Source organism: Amblyraja radiata, chromosome 2, assembly GCF_010909765.2.
Source record: "Amblyraja radiata isolate CabotCenter1 chromosome 2, sAmbRad1.1.pri, whole genome shotgun sequence".
Classification (NCBI taxonomy): Eukaryota; Metazoa; Chordata; class Chondrichthyes; order Rajiformes; family Rajidae; genus Amblyraja; species Amblyraja radiata.
This window is the reverse complement of record NC_045957.1, coordinates 126,520,908-126,538,945: the sequence shown is the minus strand read 5'-3', so window position 1 is coordinate 126,538,945 and position 18,038 is coordinate 126,520,908. Positions and strand designations below refer to the sequence as shown.

Here is an 18,038-nt window from a genome sequence, read left to right as displayed (position 1 = left end):
AAGTTCAAATGAAATTTGAAGCATCAGATTTATACTTCCGTTCTGATTTTCTGCACTCTCTTCTTAGGCCTCTGGTGGTGTCATTGAGCCAGGGCCAGCCTTTAGGCTTAGGCTTTTTCATTTTAAGAGGAGCAACAGAATCCAGGATGGAAGAGCAAGTGGTATTGAATAAAGAAATGAGGTCGTCAGTGCTGAGATGGAGGGGAGACGCCCCGATGGTGCAGATGTCGGGAGCAGCTATGAGATCCTCAGAGAACTTACTGGCAGTCGCAGAGTTTATGTAGCGGGAGTAGCGAACAGGGAGATGGGATATTGAGGGAGAGAAAGACAGAGATGCATCAAATATAATTGTGCTATGATCTGACAGAAAAGCTTCAATAATTTCTATATTACAAATTGGGAGACCAGACGATAGCACCAGTTCGAGTGTGTAGCCAAGCTTCTGAGTGGGTCTAGTGGTAAGTAGAGTCAGATTGAAGGACTCAACCAGGTTCATAAATTTACTCCCAATGGTATTTGTGATTCAAATGACATTGGTGAGGCTGCATTTGGGCCAGTATTAGGGCCGTATTGTGTTCAGGTTTGGTCACCCTGCTACAGGAAGAATGTTATTAAGCTGGAAAGGCTGCATCAAAGGTTAACAAAGATGTTGCCAGGACTCGAGGGCTTAAGCCAAGGGTTACCAACCCGGGGTAAACTTCCCAGGAGGAAATGAAAGGGTTCCCACAAGGTAAATTTTGCCTACCCAGGGGGTAAATTGGGTGATTCTGGATTTGTACATATTTTTTCTCATTGACTAACTGTTTGGTTCTGATGTCAAAGTCAAAGTAGCCATTATTGTCATTCAGACCTTGTGGTCTGAACGAAATGTTGTTGCCTTGCAGTCCTACATATAGTACAAAATGACAAAAACACACAATAAACACAAATTAACATCCACCACAGTGAGTTCACCAGGCACCTCCTCACTGTGATGGAAGGCAAAAGTCTTAAGTCTTTGTCTCATCCCTCCTTATTCTCCCTCTGCGACGAGGCGATCCAGGCTTCAGATGTTGTGACCCCGCCGGGCGATGGTAAGTAATGTCAGTCCCGCGGCTGAATCCGAGCTCCGCGAACGGGCCGGTTCAACTCCGCGGCCCGGGGTGGTCGAAGTGGACGCAGCTGTTGTTGCGGGAGCTCCGGAAAAACAGGTCACCAACCTGTGACTGTGAGCTCCCGACGATGTCGTCCACTGGGCCTGCGGTCGGGTCGGGTGGCCACTGCCGCCGGAACACTGCCCCAGCTCCGAGGCCGGGTTGCCGCTGCCGCTGCCCCAACTCCGAGGCCGGGTCGCCGCTGCCCCAGCTCCGAGGCCGGGTCGCCGCTACCGCTGCCCCAGCTCCGAGGCCGGGTGGCCGCTGCCCCTTCTCCAGCTCCGAGGCCGGGTGGCCGCTGCTGTCGGAACACCACAGCTCCGGAGTCGGACCGCTGCCGCTGGAACGCTGCCCCAGCCCCGCGGCCGCCAGCTCCGCTATTAGGCCACGGCGGAGACGGAGACGGGGGATACGATAAGAGAAGTCGCATCCCCCCGAAGGAGGAGACCAAAAACATGTTTCTCCCCCCCACCCACACACATACACAACCTAATAAACCAAAGATTAACTAAAACAGGACAAAAGAACAACAAAAAAACAGACAGACTGCAGGCGAGCCGCAGCTGCCATTTTTCATCATTAGTCGTTTATAAATGTGAAATAACATTGTTATGTGCTTTTAAAGTTGCCAGGGGTAAACGGGATGAAAAAGGTTGGAAAGCCTAAGCTATAGAGAGAGGTTGGATGGACAAGAATTTTATTGGTTGTGGCACAGGAGGCTGAGGGGTGATCTAATGAGAAGTGCATAAGATTTAAGGGAATACATTGGGTAAAAATAGTATTTTACCCATTGGTCAATAAACAGAATAAAATAGGATTAAGATGAGAGGGGAAAGGAAGCTGAGGGGCAACCTTTTCACCTAGTTTGCGGTGGGTATATGGAACGGGCTGCCAGAAGAAATAGTTGAGACAAGTACTGTAATAACATTTAAAAGGCATTTGGTCAAGTAAAGGTTTAGAGGGATATGGGCCAAATGTGGGCATGTGGAACTAGCGTAGATGTGGTTATTGTGGACAAGTTGAGCCGTAGGGCCTGTTTCCATGCTCTATGATTCAACAAGTAAAATACTTCTTCGCTATTAGTCAGACTACGGCTTTATCCTTCCCTATCTCAGCATTCATATCAGGATTTAAAGTCCCCTGAAATACTGATAATCATTTAATTTTGGCATTAATCATTCCTTATTTTTTAAGTTTTCCATTGGTAACTGGGCATAGAAGGCTGAAAAATATTTAGACTGGTGTGAAGAAAACGGAAAGGTGTGAGGGTGGATAAGTCACCTGGACCGGATGGACTGCACCCCAGGGTTCTGAAGGAGGTGGCCTCAGAGATTGTGGAGATATTAATTGTGATATTTCAAGAATCACTAGAGTTAGGAGTGGTTCCTGAAGATTGGAAAATTGCAAATATCACCCCGCTGTCCTAGAAGGGAGCAAAGCAGAAGAGCGAAAACTATAGGCAGGTTAGCCTGACTTCGGTGGTTGGTAATATTTTACAGTCAATTATAAAGGATGAGGTTATGCAGCACTTGGAAGTTCATGATAAAATAGGCCGAAGTCAGCATGGTTTTGTGAAGGGAACATCGTGCCTGACGAATCTGCTGGAGTCCTTTGAGGAAGTTAATAGCAGAACAGATAGAAGGGAGGCTGTAAATGTTGCTCACCTAGATTTTCGGAAGGACTTCGATAAGGTGCCGCACATCAGGCTGCTAGGGAAGATGGGAGCCCATGGTATTGAAGGGAAGATACTAGCATGGATAGCGGGTTGGCTGGATGGCAGAAGGCAAAGTTACAATAAAAGGTGCTTTTTCAGGTTGGCTGCCAGTGGTTAGTTAAGTTCCGCAAGGGTCGGTGCTGGTGCAGGACTCCCAAAAAGTTAATTTGCAAGTCGAATGGGTAGTAAGGAAGGCAAATCCAATTATAGCGTTTATGTCAAGAAGACTGGAATACAAAAAACAGAGATGTAATGGTGAGGCTCTATAAGGCGCTGGTCAGGCTGCATTTGGAATACTGTGAGCAAACTTGGGCCCCATATCTGAGGAAGGATGTGCTGGAGTGGGTCCAGAGGAGGTTTATAAGAATGATTCCAGGAATTAATGGTTTAGCATATGATGAACATTTGACAGCACTGGGTCTCTACTCGTTGGAGTTTAGAAGGTTGAGAGGGGATACAGAATAATGAAAGGCATAGATAGAGTGGATGTGGAAAGGATGTTTCTGCTGGTCGGAGAGTCTTGTATCAGAGTCAGAATTAAAGGGCGCTCTTTTAGAAAGGAGGTGAGGAGGAACTTCTTTTGTTAGAGGATAGTTTATCTGTGGAAGTCATTGCCACAGAGGGCTGGGGAGGCCTCCAGGGGATATTTTTAAGGCAGAGATAGACAAATTCATGATTAGAATGGGTGTCAAGGGTTATCGGGAGACGGCAGGAAAATGGGATGAGGGGACAGAGATCAGTCATGAATCAATGGAGGATTGGACTCGATGGGCTGAATGGCCTAATTCTACTATCTTGTGAACTTGTAAAATTCAGATGAAGTAGAAATCTTCATCTTCTCTTTCATCACTGTCTCGCATCATCACTTTTGCCTGCTTTCTTCATCACTTCCCCACGTCATTTTCTCCATTCCCCATCAAAACCAATCAAACCCAAAAATTTCAAAAGTGGAAGAGAAGGAAATTTTTAAAGATGTCAATTGTAGAAGGGATTTGAGGAAGAAATTGGGATTTAAAGAAGATTCATGTGGAAGATGGTTGCAATCAGGAATACAATGATTGAGACCTTTTTCACTGTACCTTGGTACACGTGACAATAAACTAAACTGAACTGAGAAGGTGGTTGCACAACATATAAGAATCACTTGGATGAGCACTTGAATTGTCAAGTTGTATTATGCAATAGACAAGTAAATTGATTATATAGGTGGACCCTTGATGGTCAGCATTGACATGATGGTTCAATAAGTCTGTTACTATGCTAAATGCCACTAGGAACGTTATTGGAGAACTTTTTCTTTCTTCAGAGAAAATTTGCAAAGGCATTCATTTGAAGTGATTGTGGGTGCTCAGTGTGGGAATGCAGTACTTCGTGGTGCACACGTTTTTATCCCTGGCATTGTTTCTGCTCCAAAATGTGAGTTGCTTTTTTTATTTCTCTATTCAATTCTGCGTGCTAGAATGTACATTCATCTAAAATGTTCAAGTTTGAAGTGGACCTAATCTGATAGCTGTGCAGTTCCTTTGAGAAGGGGGCATTCAATAGAAATTGAGTACCATTTACAGTTTATGCACCTGAGGGCAATAAACTATTTTTAGTGATATCTTAGTATTTTGTAGGTTAAATTTGGGGCTTTAACCTACACTTTTACAGGACTGTATTGTTCAATGATGTATCACAAACTCTTTACCTACTCGTTTATCAGTAATTTCTGGATTGGAGATTGTTACGACGAGTATACAATATTAAAATCATATTGTACTCTGTTAATAGTCTGCACCACACATTTCAGTCAGTACAATTTAAAGAAATGCCCAGGTTATTTAACCTTTCTGCATGTTCTAAATTTTTGCAGCTTTGATCATGGTGTACTGTTTTTAATCATGTTAAAATTAGTTACAACTTTAAGACAAAGGAACGTCTATAAAGCATTATATCTGTTTTTGAAGGTACACAAAAATGCTGGAGAAACTCAGCAGGTGCAGCAGCATCTATGGAGCGAAGGAAATAGGCAACGTTTCGGGCCGAAACCCTTCTTCAGACTGATGGGGGATGGGGGGGAGGCGGGGAGAAGAAAGGAAAAAGGAGGAGGAGGAGGAGCCCGAGGGCTGAGGGAGAGGTAGGAAGGGGAGGAGACAGCAAGGGCTAACAGAATTCTGTTATCCCACCCCCCATCAGTCTGAAGAAGGGTTTCGGCCTGAAACGTTGCCTATTTCCTTCGCTACATAGATGCTGCTGCACTCGCTGAGTTTCTCCAGCATTTTTGTGTACCTTCGATTTTCCAGCATCTGCAGTTCCTTCTTAAACACATATCTGTTTTTGATATGTGTCTACTTACGATATAGGTAAAACTAGCACATATTAGATGGAGAAAGATGGCTCCACACACACTCGTGTTGGGATCAAAAGCAAGAAAGACTTATTTCCAGGTCAAAAGTCACTGACCTCATTTACATAATTATTTGCACGAGTACGAGCATGCACGAGTATGAGTACAGCTCCTATGCTTAAATTACATGGACATTGATACATCCTTTCCTTTTTGAATTTTTGGGATTACATTTCCAAAGATCCAAAACAAAGTAAATCTAAACACTTCATAGTAATACACACTAGTAATATGGTTTAACTTAACTGAATAAAACAACTGTTCTGTCTTATTTCACAATTTTAAGCATAGCAATACTTCAGACTTGTTTCAATAACACAAAATAATGTTCACATGCTTTCTTCTCATAAGCATGTAAGTGCATCACAACAAAACACCTTACTTCTTGGCATACTCGCCGTATCTTTCTGGTGGTCTGACAACTCTTCCTGCCCTAGTCTTTGTGATGGTGTTTCTTTCAGGTGTCTTTCTTTTCAGTGTGTACCTTCTGTGCATCATTCCTAGTTTCTTCTCTTGTGTCACTTTGTTTTTGTTTAGTTTTCCCTGTGTTCTGAGTTTCATGAGTTGCATCTTTTGCTGGTGATGCATGTTGTGTTGGTTTTTCCTATGTCAGCTGAAGTTACAAAGGTGGCTCAGTCTTCTCCACGTCTGGTGGTTTCTCTGGAGTTATGTGTGGGGGTAGTTCTCCGGTCTTCTTCAGATCCACTCGATTTGTCAGAATAGAAGTCCTGACTGTTTCAACTTTGTATGATCTCTCATCCAGTCATTTTTGAACTGTTGCTCTCTGCCATCTGGTATCTCCTAGTTTATATTGTTTGAGTCTTACGCCATCAATTTTTTCCAGGATTGGCAGATCCTTGGCATGTTGGTTGTAGATCTTTGACTGTTTTCCTTGGAAATCTTTCATCTTTCTCCTCTCTTCTGTGAGTATCTCAGCACCATTTGCTTTGAGGAGGTTTGATGGAGTTGGAAGTGTCGTTCTTGTTCTCCTTCCATGTAGTCTTTGTGCAGGACTACTGTTCACTCTTTGCGCAGGGGTGTTGCGCAATTCCAGTATTGCCAAGTAGACATCTGTCTTGGAGTGAGTGGTTTTCTTCAGTACTCGCTTAGCTGCCTTGAATGCCGATTCCACCTTTCTGTTAGCTTGGCTATGTCTTGGAGAAATTGTGTAGTGGTCAAATTCCCATTTCCTGGCAAATTTGGCGAACTCCTCTGATGAGAACTGTGTCCCGTTGTCGCCTACCACAGTGCTGGGAATTCCGTATCTTGCGAAGTGGTTCTTGAGTTTCACAATGACTGTCCTGCTGGTCTGGTCATACAGTCTGTCTATTTCCCAGAAATTAGATAGTCAACTGTGATTGGATAATGAGTTTCTTTCTGATTCTGTTGTTTGTACATCCTGCAGGCTTCACAGTTTGAAATGAACTGCTTCACATCTGAGTTCATTCCGGGCCAGAAAATGCATTCTCTAGCACGTCTGAGGTTCATTCTACTCCTAGGTGAGAGGTGTGGAGTGTCTCCTTCATATCTTTGCGTAGAGTGTTAGGGATTACAAATCTCTCTCTGAATACTAGGCCGTCTTGCACACTCAACTCGTCTCTGATGTTGAAGTACGGTTGTGCTGCTTCTGGGACTTCTGCTTTGTGATCTGGCCATCCATTTGGATTACTGTCTTAATGGTCTGTAATGTTTCGTCTTCCCTAGTATGGGCTTGGATGCGTTTGACCTTGTCCTCTCCCATGCTCAAGGACTCAACTACGTTGACATCTGTGAATCTGGTCGATCCTGTGGTGTCCGGGAGGTATGCTCGGGAGAGCATATCTGCTAGATGCATGTCTTTTCCCTTTACCCATTTGATCTCGATGTCATAGTGTAGCATCCTCATCATCATACCCTGAAGACGTCTTGGTGCTCTATGTAGAGGCTTTTTGACGATGACTTCCAATGGCTTATGGTCACTCTCAACGATCACTCTGTCCGTAGGTGTACTGATGAAAGCGCTTGAGTACAAACACTATTGTTAGTGCCTCCTTCTCAATCTGAGCATATCTCTGCTTGGTTGGCATCAATGCTCGTCTCGCATAGGACAGTGGTTGTCCTTTTTGCACAAGTGTTGCACCTAGACCTGCCTTGCTTGCATCACATTGTATAGCCAGCTGTTCATCTGGTGTGTAGTACGCCAGGATAGGTGCCGTTGAAATGCCGTGTCATGATCCGATTACCATTCCCACTCTGCTTCCTTGTGGGTCAATCTCCTCAATGGCTCGAATGTGTCCGACAACATTGGCAGGAATCTTGCCAAGTAGTTTACACTGCCTTGTAATCTTTGGATTTCTGTTGGATTGGTTAGGTTGGGCATCTCTAGGATAGCCTGGATCTTCTTCTGATCCGGTTTCAGGCCACGATCTGTAACGACATGTCCTAGAAATGTGATACAAGTAGTTTTCACTGCCGACTTCCGGTTCAGCTTGATGCCTTTATCTCTGTATCGCTGAAGAATGTCTTGCAGTCTTGCATCGTGATTCCTTTCTGCATCCCCTACTTCGAATAGGATGATGTCGTCTACACATTCCACTCCCTTTAATCCTTCTAGGGCTTGTTGCAGCTTCTTCTGGAGGATCGCTGCACTTACTTTCAGTCAATAGACAATAGGTGCAGGAGAAGGTCATTTGGCCCTTCGAGCCAGCACCGCCATTCAATGTGATCATGGCTGATCATTCACAATCAGTACCTCGTTCCTGCCTTCTCCCCATATCCCCTGACTCCGCTATCTTTAAGAGCCCTATCGAGCTCTCTCTTGAAAGTATCCAGAGAACCGGCCTCCACTGCCCTCTGAGGCAGAGAATTACACAGACTCACAACCCTCTGTGTGAAAAAGTGTTTCCTCATCTCCGTTCTAAATGGCTTACCCCTTATTCTTAAACTGTGGGCCCTGGTTCTGGACTCCCCCAACATCAGAAACATGTTTCCTGCCTCTAGCGTGTCCAAACCCTTAATAATCTTATATGTTTCAATCAGATTCCCTCTCATCCTTCTAAATTCCAGAGTATACAAGCCCAGCCGACCATTCTTTCAGCATTTGACAGTCCCACCATCCTGGGAATTAACCTTGTGAACCTACGCTGCACTCCCTCAATAACAAGAATGTCCTTCCCCAAATTTGGAGACCAAAACTGCACACAATACTCCAGGTGTGGTCTCACTAGGGCCCTGTACAACTGCAGAAGGACCTCTTTGCTCCTAAATTCAACTCCTCTTGTTATGAAGGCCAACATGCCATTCGCTTTCTTCACTGCCTGCTGTACATGCATTACTTTCATTGACTGATGAACAAGGACCCCAGATCCTGTTGTACTTCCCCTTTTCCCAACTTGACACCATTTAGATAATAATCGGCCTTCCTGTTGCTACCAAAGTGGATGACCTCACATTTTTCCACATTAAACTGCATCTGCCATGCATCCTGCCATGTACCCAACCTGGCCAGGTCATCCTGCATTCTCATAGCATCCTCCTCACAGTTCATACTGCCACCCAGCTTTGTGTCATCTGCAAATTTGCTAATGTTACTTGTAATCCCTTCACCTAAATCATTATTATATATTGTAAATAGCTGCGGACCCAGCACTGAGCCTTGCGGTACCCCACTAGTCACTGCCTGCCATTCTGAAAGGGACCCGTTAATCCCTACTCTTTGTTTCCTGTCTTCCAACCAATTTTCTATCCATGTCAGCTCTCCACCCCCAATACCATGTGCCCTAATTTTGACCACTAATCTCCTATGTGGGACCTTATCAAATGTTTTCTGAAAGTCCAGGTACATGACATCCACTGGCTCTCCCTTGTCCATTTTCCTAGTTACATCCTCAAAAAATTAATGTCCAAATAGTATCCTCTTCCAGCTATATCTCTCAAAGGGGGTGTTGATGGTTGTTAGGAAACTGCTCTAGTTCGCAGTGGAGGTATCCTGACTTCAGATCGAATTTGGAGAAAATCTTCGCCATGGACAGCTCAGGGAGTACGTCCTCTATGACTGGTAGTCTGTGGTTCTCCCTTTTCAGGAATTTGTTGATGGGTCAAGGATCTATGCAGAACCTCAACTCTGCTGTCCTTTTTCTCCGTAATGACCAGCCTGCTACACCACTCGGTTCTTCGACGAGTCAAGATGTCCTGCTCGAACAGCTTCATGAGACCATTCTTGACCTCTTTCGTGGCATTGCAGGACACTGTCACATCCTCCGTCCTAGTTACCAACTTGACCTTGCCAGGCAGTCTCCCCGATCTTTTGTCGTCAAAGACATCTTTGTAGCTCTTGAGTAATGAGCCAGCCTCGCTAACAGCATTCAGGTTCTTGAAAATCGCGTAGTGAACCATGATGCGTTTCATCTGTTGTGCAGCTTTGCCGCTCAGGAGCAGTGTGAGCCAGCCTTCCTCTACCTCTATGAAGTGAACATGGTACTTCTTGTTGTTCGTCTTGTTCCGGAGTATGACTTTCGTCCTACGTTCCGCCAGCAGGTTGGATCCGTTGTACATCTTTAAGATGATTTTCTCTCGTCTAATGTTTTCTTTGTTGGGCACACGATCCTTGGGAATCACATTAACACTGGAACCAGAGTAAATCTGAAACTTGATGGCTTCTGTGCCGACCTGCATCTCAACGAATAGGCCTGAAGAGGAATTGTTTCCGGCTGCATTGATCCCAGTGCAACTCACAGACTCTGTGTCGGAAATGGACGTTGTGTCAGATGTCTCTACGACCTTGTACAGAACACGTTTCTGCGTGCTCTCCTTCCTCTGCTTGCAGCAGCAGGCAAAGTGGTTTTATCGTCTGCATCTGTTGCAATCCTTTCCATGCGCTGGGCATTCCTCCTTCCTACGCTTTTGCGTCCTCGCACAGAACTTGCATTTGACTAGTCCCTGATTTTTCCTCTGCAAAGGAAAATCAACCATCTTTTCCCTCGGTTTGTGCTTGTGTGCTGTCGGCTCTTCGCCGATGACCTGCAAACTTGTCGCTGTTACTTCCGAGGATCTGCATATGTCCACAGTATTCTGCAGTGTCAGCTTCTTCTGAAGGCGTGTCATCTTAGATGGCTGGTCTGCAATACCAATGACGATGCAATCTCGAATGAGGCTTTCTTTCAGGCAATTGCAGAAGTTGAATGTCTTAGCAAGCTCCTTCAGCTCTGCAACATACAATTCAATGCTTTCCCCTGGTTTCTGGTCTCGTTTATTGAAAATTAATTGTTCATACATTTCATTCGTCTCTCCTATGATGATGGTAGACACCTTACCGATGATGACGTTCACATCCATCTCATCTGCTACCGTTTCGAACGTCAGGGTATTGAAGATTCGCAGTCCTTCCGGTCCAACAGTAAGCAGCAATACTGCTTTTTGATACTGTTTCTCCGTCTTATCCAAGGTAGACAAAAATGCTGGAGAAATTTGCTGGAATGCTTCCTGCCCCGCCCCCCAGTCTGAAGAAGGGTCTCGACGTTGCCTATTTCCTTCGCTCCATAGATGCTGCCTCACCCGCTGAGTTTCTCCAGCATTTTTGTCTACCTTCTATTTTCCAGCATCTGCAGTTCCTTCTTAAACTCCTTCTTATCCAGTTCTGTTATCACTGCATAATTTTTGTACATTTGTTTATACATTTACCACTCTTCCACCCGGTTCTCTTTGAGCTTTAGATTGGGTGGTGGAGCCACGTGGAAAGATGGACTGGCCTGCGCCATTTTGAAATATCAGCGTAACCTGCCGCTCTTAATAATTATTTTCAAAACAAAACTCAAAAGGAAGTAGAAAAAGTAGAAAAAGTCAACAGTCATCTGTTGTGCAGTAAACATTTTTTTTTTTCGGTCCCTGGATCCACACAGCGTGCACGATCTTCGAGCAGTCTCATACTACACGTCATTTCAACCCTCGACCTCCACATCACTGATTTACACACTGTGTCTTAGCTTTGTATGCGCACTGACCTGCATACAGTCCATCTCATACATGCACCTCCGACTAAATCAGTCGGCAAGTCCGGTCGATGAGCGTTGAAAGAACTGATTCCTGAAAGTCTTTTCAAAGTGTTTCGCTATTCACCATAGCGTACATTTGATCCACAAATTTTGCTTTTACCGCTGCCACCACGTTTTGATATGTGTCTGCTTACGATATAGATAACACTAGCACATATTAGACGGAGAAAGATGGCTCCACACACACTCGTGTTGGGATCAAAAGCAAGAAAGATTTATTTCCAGGTCAAAGTCACTGACCTCATTTACATAATTATATGTGCGAGTATGAGTACAGCGCCTATGCCCAAATTACACGGACATTGATACAATATCCAATCTATTTTTTACCTGCAATGTTATTACTGTGACTAGCATGCTCCTAAAATGAATAATTCAATATATCATATTTTGGATGACTGTTGACTTTTTCTACTTCCTTTTGAGTCCGATATTCTGCTTCCTGAAACTCTTTGGTGAATCAATTGGATTTCCAAAAAAAAGATTTTCAGTGACTTATTTGTATTACAAAGATATTGTGATTGGAAAACCATAGCTTCTGATGTAATCAAATGGAAAAATAATGTAGGAATGTCTGTTTTACTCAATTAATAAAGAATAAGTACCATCCTAAACAATGGGATCTGTATTCTGTATCATCAATATCTGTAGTCTTTTCTTGATAATTTAATGGATGCATATTTTTCACCTGTTATTCATCTCTTACTAGACTGGTCTACTATTTTTTGCTGACCTTGTTTTAATTGTATTTTCCATTTAACCAGAAAAATAGATGTAGAATATAAATAACTTTCTATTTGTGTTTCAGTAATGAAAGCTGGTGATGTTGTCTCGGTGTATTCAGATGTTCATGGTGAATGCAAAAGGGGTGCAAAGGAATATAAGGGAATTAAAGTATTTGTAGGGAATGGTATTGCTGAATTAAGCCGCAAGGAAATATTTAGCTCAAATTGTACTTTAAGGTAAATATTTTACAAATATTGTGTTGTCTTATTCAATACAAAATAAATATGTTTTTAAAAGTTTTCAACCAAACTTGCACTATGTATCTTGATATTTGTTATAGCAAGTACTACAATTCTGAATGTTACCAATTTCAACAGTCCTGACTTGTTAGCAGGATTTGGTAACCTTTTTTTCATTGTAAAAGGATATTGAACCACAGTAAAATAGATCCGTGTTAAAACATTCAGTCACAGATTACGACAATTAAATGACAAATTAACTTGCACAGATTCATGGTATTTATCTTCAACAAATTTTAAACATTCCTCAAGATTGTTTGCACAGTTTACAGCAGCAAATCCCACTTCATCTTGGGATATTGTGTTTCCCAGATTATAGCACTGTACCAATCCATACAGCCTACTACTGGCAGCGAGTCTGGCACATTTTCCTTCCCTTCCGTCAATGTGTTCAGGCAGAGTCAAAGCTACAGCTCTGCAGTGCTGTTGGGAACTGGTCCTTTTGTAACTTTCCGTTTAATTGATCCAAAGACTAAGAAGTTTACCCAACCATATCTAACGGAGCAATTTTTGTTACCAATGACTGAGATGTATAATTTTCATGCAGTCTTTAACTCTCTTTCTTAATGGAATGCACAAGTTAACTCATTCAAATTGCAATTCATTAGCACTTGTCCAACCACTTTGTCATTTACCAAGTTTTGATTTTTCCTGGGCCGGGGTAATAGACCTGCACACTCTTGTGGCCATATTATTACATGCTTTCTTCAATTACATTTGCAAAAATGTGCAAGCTAATTGGCTAGGATTTTGTCGTTATATCAGCAAGAGTCCCACCTGGTAAATGTGAAGTGGGATATTGCACGAGTTGAAACAGGAGTCACAATATAAAGTGAATTTACACTGCTCCCTCGATATAATGCAGATACCAGGGCCCAACTTCAATACCAATGTTTTAAACTAGCCATGGTTAAGCTAACCTTGACTTAATTTGGGGCAGCACAGTGGTGCAGCTAGTAGTGTTGCTAGTGACTATTCTAGTGACTATTGTTCAAACCAAATCCTGGGCACATTCTCCCTGCCACCATGTAGGTTTCCTCCAGGCATTCTGGTTTCCTCGCATATCCCAAAAAGGTGCAGGTTGGCAGATAATTGGTTGTCAGTTCCGCATTGTTTGTATGTGTGGGGAGAGTTGATGGGAACATGGGATTAGTGTAAATGGGCATTTGCCAATCAGTGGGCTGAAGGGTCTGTTTCCATGCTGGATGATTCTGATTTGGGAACCCCTCTTCCAGCATGTGCTCAGTACCATTTCCACAACATGGCTCCATGAACAAAAATCTTCAGCCAACAGATAAGTGTCTCTGATGTTTGAACACCCGTATGCACAAATTTTGCACAGATATTCCCTGACGTCCACCCTCATCATGTCCATTCAACATTTAATGCTGTATTCTGTACTTACAATTTGTGGAACAGAAGCTCAGCACAGAATTACCAATCCTTTTTCAGAATTTATTGCTGCCTCCTCAGTACTGATGTTATCAGATGGACTCTCACAAACATTTTTGGTATGCATATTACTGACTAATGGAATAACTGGAGCACAACCAAGCATATGGAGAAAAAAACTAGAGCCGGAGAAAACCCACACGGTCACGGGGAGAACATACAAACTCCGTACAGGTAGCCCTGTAATCAAACCTAAGTCTCTGGCGCTGTAAGGTAGCAACTCTACCACTGTGCCACAGTGTCGCTCCCAAGTGCAGGGAACACTCTGAGACAATTGGATCCATAAAATCCCATGAAACTATACACAGCAGAAGTAGTCACAAACACGCCGGAAATCCCCAGTGGATTAGTCCCAGTGACATTGTCTTTTCCTGGGGGATGCTGGCTCACAAGAGCATGTATCCCACAGATACCTATTCTCATGACTACATTTGCCTATGTTACAATCCATTTGACATAACATTGTATAATCATTCTCTCTTGCAAGTTAAAAGCAAGGCTTGAGAACCCAGAAACATAATGTCACCACACATATTGGACAACAGATTTTGCTCCATATATTGCAATGAAATGACAATCCTACAGCCTGTCCAATACTGCAATATAACAAGTTATGTCGAAATTGCCTTGTATGTGAACTGGTGTAATTGAAAACCGTACAACTGCATCCAAAGCTGGAAATTTATGACATAAAACGAGATTGCGAGTAATAGTTTTAATTTTAGTTTTAGAAATACAGCCGTGGAAACAGGCCCTTCCGCCCACCAAGTCCATGCTGACCATCGATGGTCTGTACACTAGTTCTATGCTATCCCTCTCCACACATTAGGAACAATTTACAGAAGCCAATTGACCTACAAACCTGCACGTCTTTGGAATGTGGGAGAAAACCCACACGGGCACAGCGAGGACATATAAACTTTGCAGAGTTAATCTGTAATCGGGTTCAAAGCCAGGTCTCTGGCGATGTAGCAGCTCTATCGCTGAGCCACTGTGCTACCCCTATATAGTGTGTACCAGAAGAATCATTCAAACTGGCATCAGTCTTATGCTGGAATTGCCTTTGTTTTCTTCATGTTGGAAAAATATTTTTGTCACCTATTGTGAACAAATGTGAATATCAAACACCTTTACAAATCTTCAATAATATAGTGAGAGCTTTGATGGTTAAAGAGCCAGGGTATGGACCTCACTGACTGTCAGAGCCATTCCGTGAGTGCAGCTGCCTGCAGTGACGCAATTGAGGAGCTGGGGGGCAGGCTACTAGTAGAAAGCAGCACCCAGGGCTACAAGGATTAAATCGTTCAGAAAGTTATTTCGCTTCATCGCTTACATTGATTTTATCACAATGTATTGAACACAAAATATAGAATCTTTGAAGCTGAATCTTTATTTCTTATGGTGATATAATATTACTGATGTGTTGATACCAACATAAATCATTTCAATAAAGACCTTAAGGATAATAAAATGGAAGACCTGCATACATAACATGTATTTATTAAGCATGTTTTAAATGTTGTTTATTCCTCTTCAGGGGTGTGGGAATCAGAATGACTGAGCCTGTCTATGTTAGCCCATCATTTGACAACTTAATGAACAGTTTTCTGTTTTTACAGGTAAGTCTAAATGTTTCTACATCATATACGTTTTGTACTGACATTCAAAGGTTTCAAAGGTCTTTTATTGTCACGTGTACCAATTAATAGTGATATTCGAATTACCATACAGACATACTAAAGAAAAACAAAAAGGCACGCAACTATGTAAAAGTTAACATAAACATCCACCACAGTGGATTCCTCACTGTGATGGAAGGCAATCTTCTTCCCTCTTTATTCTCCCGCAGTCGGGGCAGTCAAACCATCCATCGGGCGATCGAAGCTCTCGCAGCCGACGGTCGAAGCCCCCACATCGGGACAATCAAAACTCCCGTGTCTGGGTGGTTGAAGCTCTCGCAGCTTGGAGCTCCCGAAGTCGGGACAGCGAGGTCCAAGATGTTAAATGTATTAATCACAAGTCGTGTATATGATATTCCATTTCAATTTTGCTTTGGAGTATTAAAGTCTGCTTATAAACTGTGTTGGCACTGCATCTGTCATGAAGATTTAATAATGTTTCTTTGTAGTGATATTAACTTTATATTTTAAAAAATACCCTTTTCTTATGGTGCTTTTGGAGACAAGGAATTGCATTATTATTGGCACCTACCATCACTTTGACGATTGAGAGCATGTCATAATTTCTCCTGCTCAGAATGGATTCAGAATTGCTTTTTTCATCAAAGATTTTGTGAAAAGTACTTCCAAATTCTTTTCTGATATCAAATCTGTACCGCGTTGTTACAGTTTGGAGATCCTTGATTTTAAGTACAATGGAAATATTAATTTGTGGGGTATGTGCAGCTGAATTCTCTTTTCTAAATATTCAGAACCTGCCATCAGTGGTAGCGAGCCATGTGTTGGGTCCGAAGCCAGGAGAACGAATCTTGGATATGTGTGCTGGTCCTGGAGGAAAAACTACTCATATTGCAGCATTAATGAATGATAAGGTAAGATCAGAACATGATAAATATTTATAATGCAGCATTAATGAATGATAAGGTGAGACCAGAACAAGATAATATTTAGCCTGTTAGAACAAGAGAAATAGAAAAAATTAATAGTAATATAGAAAAATAATCTAGATAATTTTAGTGAAAAATGCAAGTGAATTTCAATGATTCAATGGTACTTTTGACACGTACCTAAGAACAGAGAATTTCCTTTGTTTAAATACAGTTTAGAGATTAGAGAAACATCGTGGAAATAGACCCTTCGGCCCACCGAGTCCATGCTGACCATTGATCACCCACACATCCATGTTATCCCACTTTACAGAGACCAATTAACCTACAAACCTGTATGTCTTTGGGATCAGTTCAGTAAGAACCTTACTGTACATAGGCACGATTATAATTAAGTACAAGAGTGTAAGAATAGGAGATCACACTGAAGTAGTACACAAGAGTCACCAAATTTCCATCACCATGTTGTGACCTTCAAGTTCAAAGCTGCTAAGAATGTAGAGTCTTAACTTGCCAATAAAGTCCTGGCCAGTCCATGTTGTCAATGTCCTCCACCACTGCAGACCGTGTCTGATTCAAGTGCTCTACCTCAGAGTGCTGCCCGACCTATTCAAGCCCCAGCCACAATAATAATAATAATAATAATAATAATAACTTTATTTATAGAGCACTTTAAAACAACCACTGTTGCAACAAAGTGCTGTACATGACTAATCATGAACAAAAAATTATTACAAGACAATAAAAACATTAAAAAAGAGAGTAAAAACAATAAATAACATTAAAAACACTAAAACAGGAGCAAAGTCTCATGCAGGGTCAAAAGCTAAGGAATAGAAAAGGGTTTTAAGACTGGTTTTATCAATAATAATAATAACTTTATTTATAAAGCACTTTAAACAACTGCAGTTGCCACAAAGTGCTGTACATGAGAACTCATGGACAAAAAGCTATTACAAACCATTAAAAACCGTAAAACGAAGGACTATAAAAAACACACTAAAAATTAAAAGACATTAAAAGCACTAAGAACAGGAGCAATGCCTCAGCCAGTGTCGAAAGCCAAAGAATAAAAATGTGTTTTTAGGGAGGATTTGAAGATGGACAGTGAGGGGGCCTGTCTGATGTGCAGCGGCAAGGTGTTCCAGAATGCCGGAACAGCAACAGAAAAGGCTCTATCCCCTCTGAGCTTCCGCTTAGACCTTGGTACCTCAAGGAGCAGCTGATCAGCTGACCCGAGGCACCGGGCAGGAGCATATAGGTGGAGCAGCTCAGAGAGGTAAGGCGGGGCGAGCCCATTCAACGATTTAAAAACAAATAAAATAATTTTGAAATGAACTCGAAAGTGCACTGGGAGCCAGTGAAGGGAGGCCAAAATTGGCGTAATGTGCTCCCTCTTTCGAGTTCCGGTCAAAAGGCGAGCGGCAGCATTTTGAACAAGCTGGAGACGAGCCAATGAAGCTCGTGCGACTCCAGAGTAGAGTGCGTTACAGTAACCCAGCCTAGATGTAATAAAGGCATGGATTACTGTTTCAAAATGCTGCCGCTCGAGGATGGGCTTCACCATTGCCAGCTTCCTTAGGTGAAAGAAGCTGGACTTAACCACCAGCGCCTATTTGTTTATCTAGTTTAAAATCACCGTCCATCCTAAAACCCAGGTTCAAAACGGTTGGCTTTACAGACAATGCCAGTGGACCCAAGTCAACAAAGGGAGGTTCACGGCAGCCATT

At 42.6% G+C, this 18,038-nt stretch overlaps 1 protein-coding gene across 5 annotated transcripts in view; it reads left to right on the top strand.

Annotated features, from left to right (window-relative positions):
* nsun6 (NOP2/Sun RNA methyltransferase 6) overlaps window positions 1-18,038 on the top strand; it is a 56,087-nt gene that overhangs the window by 13,825 nt on the left and 24,224 nt on the right. For all 5 annotated transcript variants that reach the window (XM_033015358.1, XM_033015346.1, XM_033015339.1 and 2 more), the window contains 4 exons: window positions 4,154-4,263; window positions 12,074-12,227; window positions 15,280-15,361; window positions 16,174-16,293. In XM_033015358.1, coding sequence (XP_032871249.1) covers window positions 4,154-4,263; window positions 12,074-12,227; window positions 15,280-15,361; window positions 16,174-16,293 — 466 coding nt within the window. The remainder of the gene's footprint in view (window positions 1-4,153; window positions 4,264-12,073; window positions 12,228-15,279; window positions 15,362-16,173; window positions 16,294-18,038) is intronic.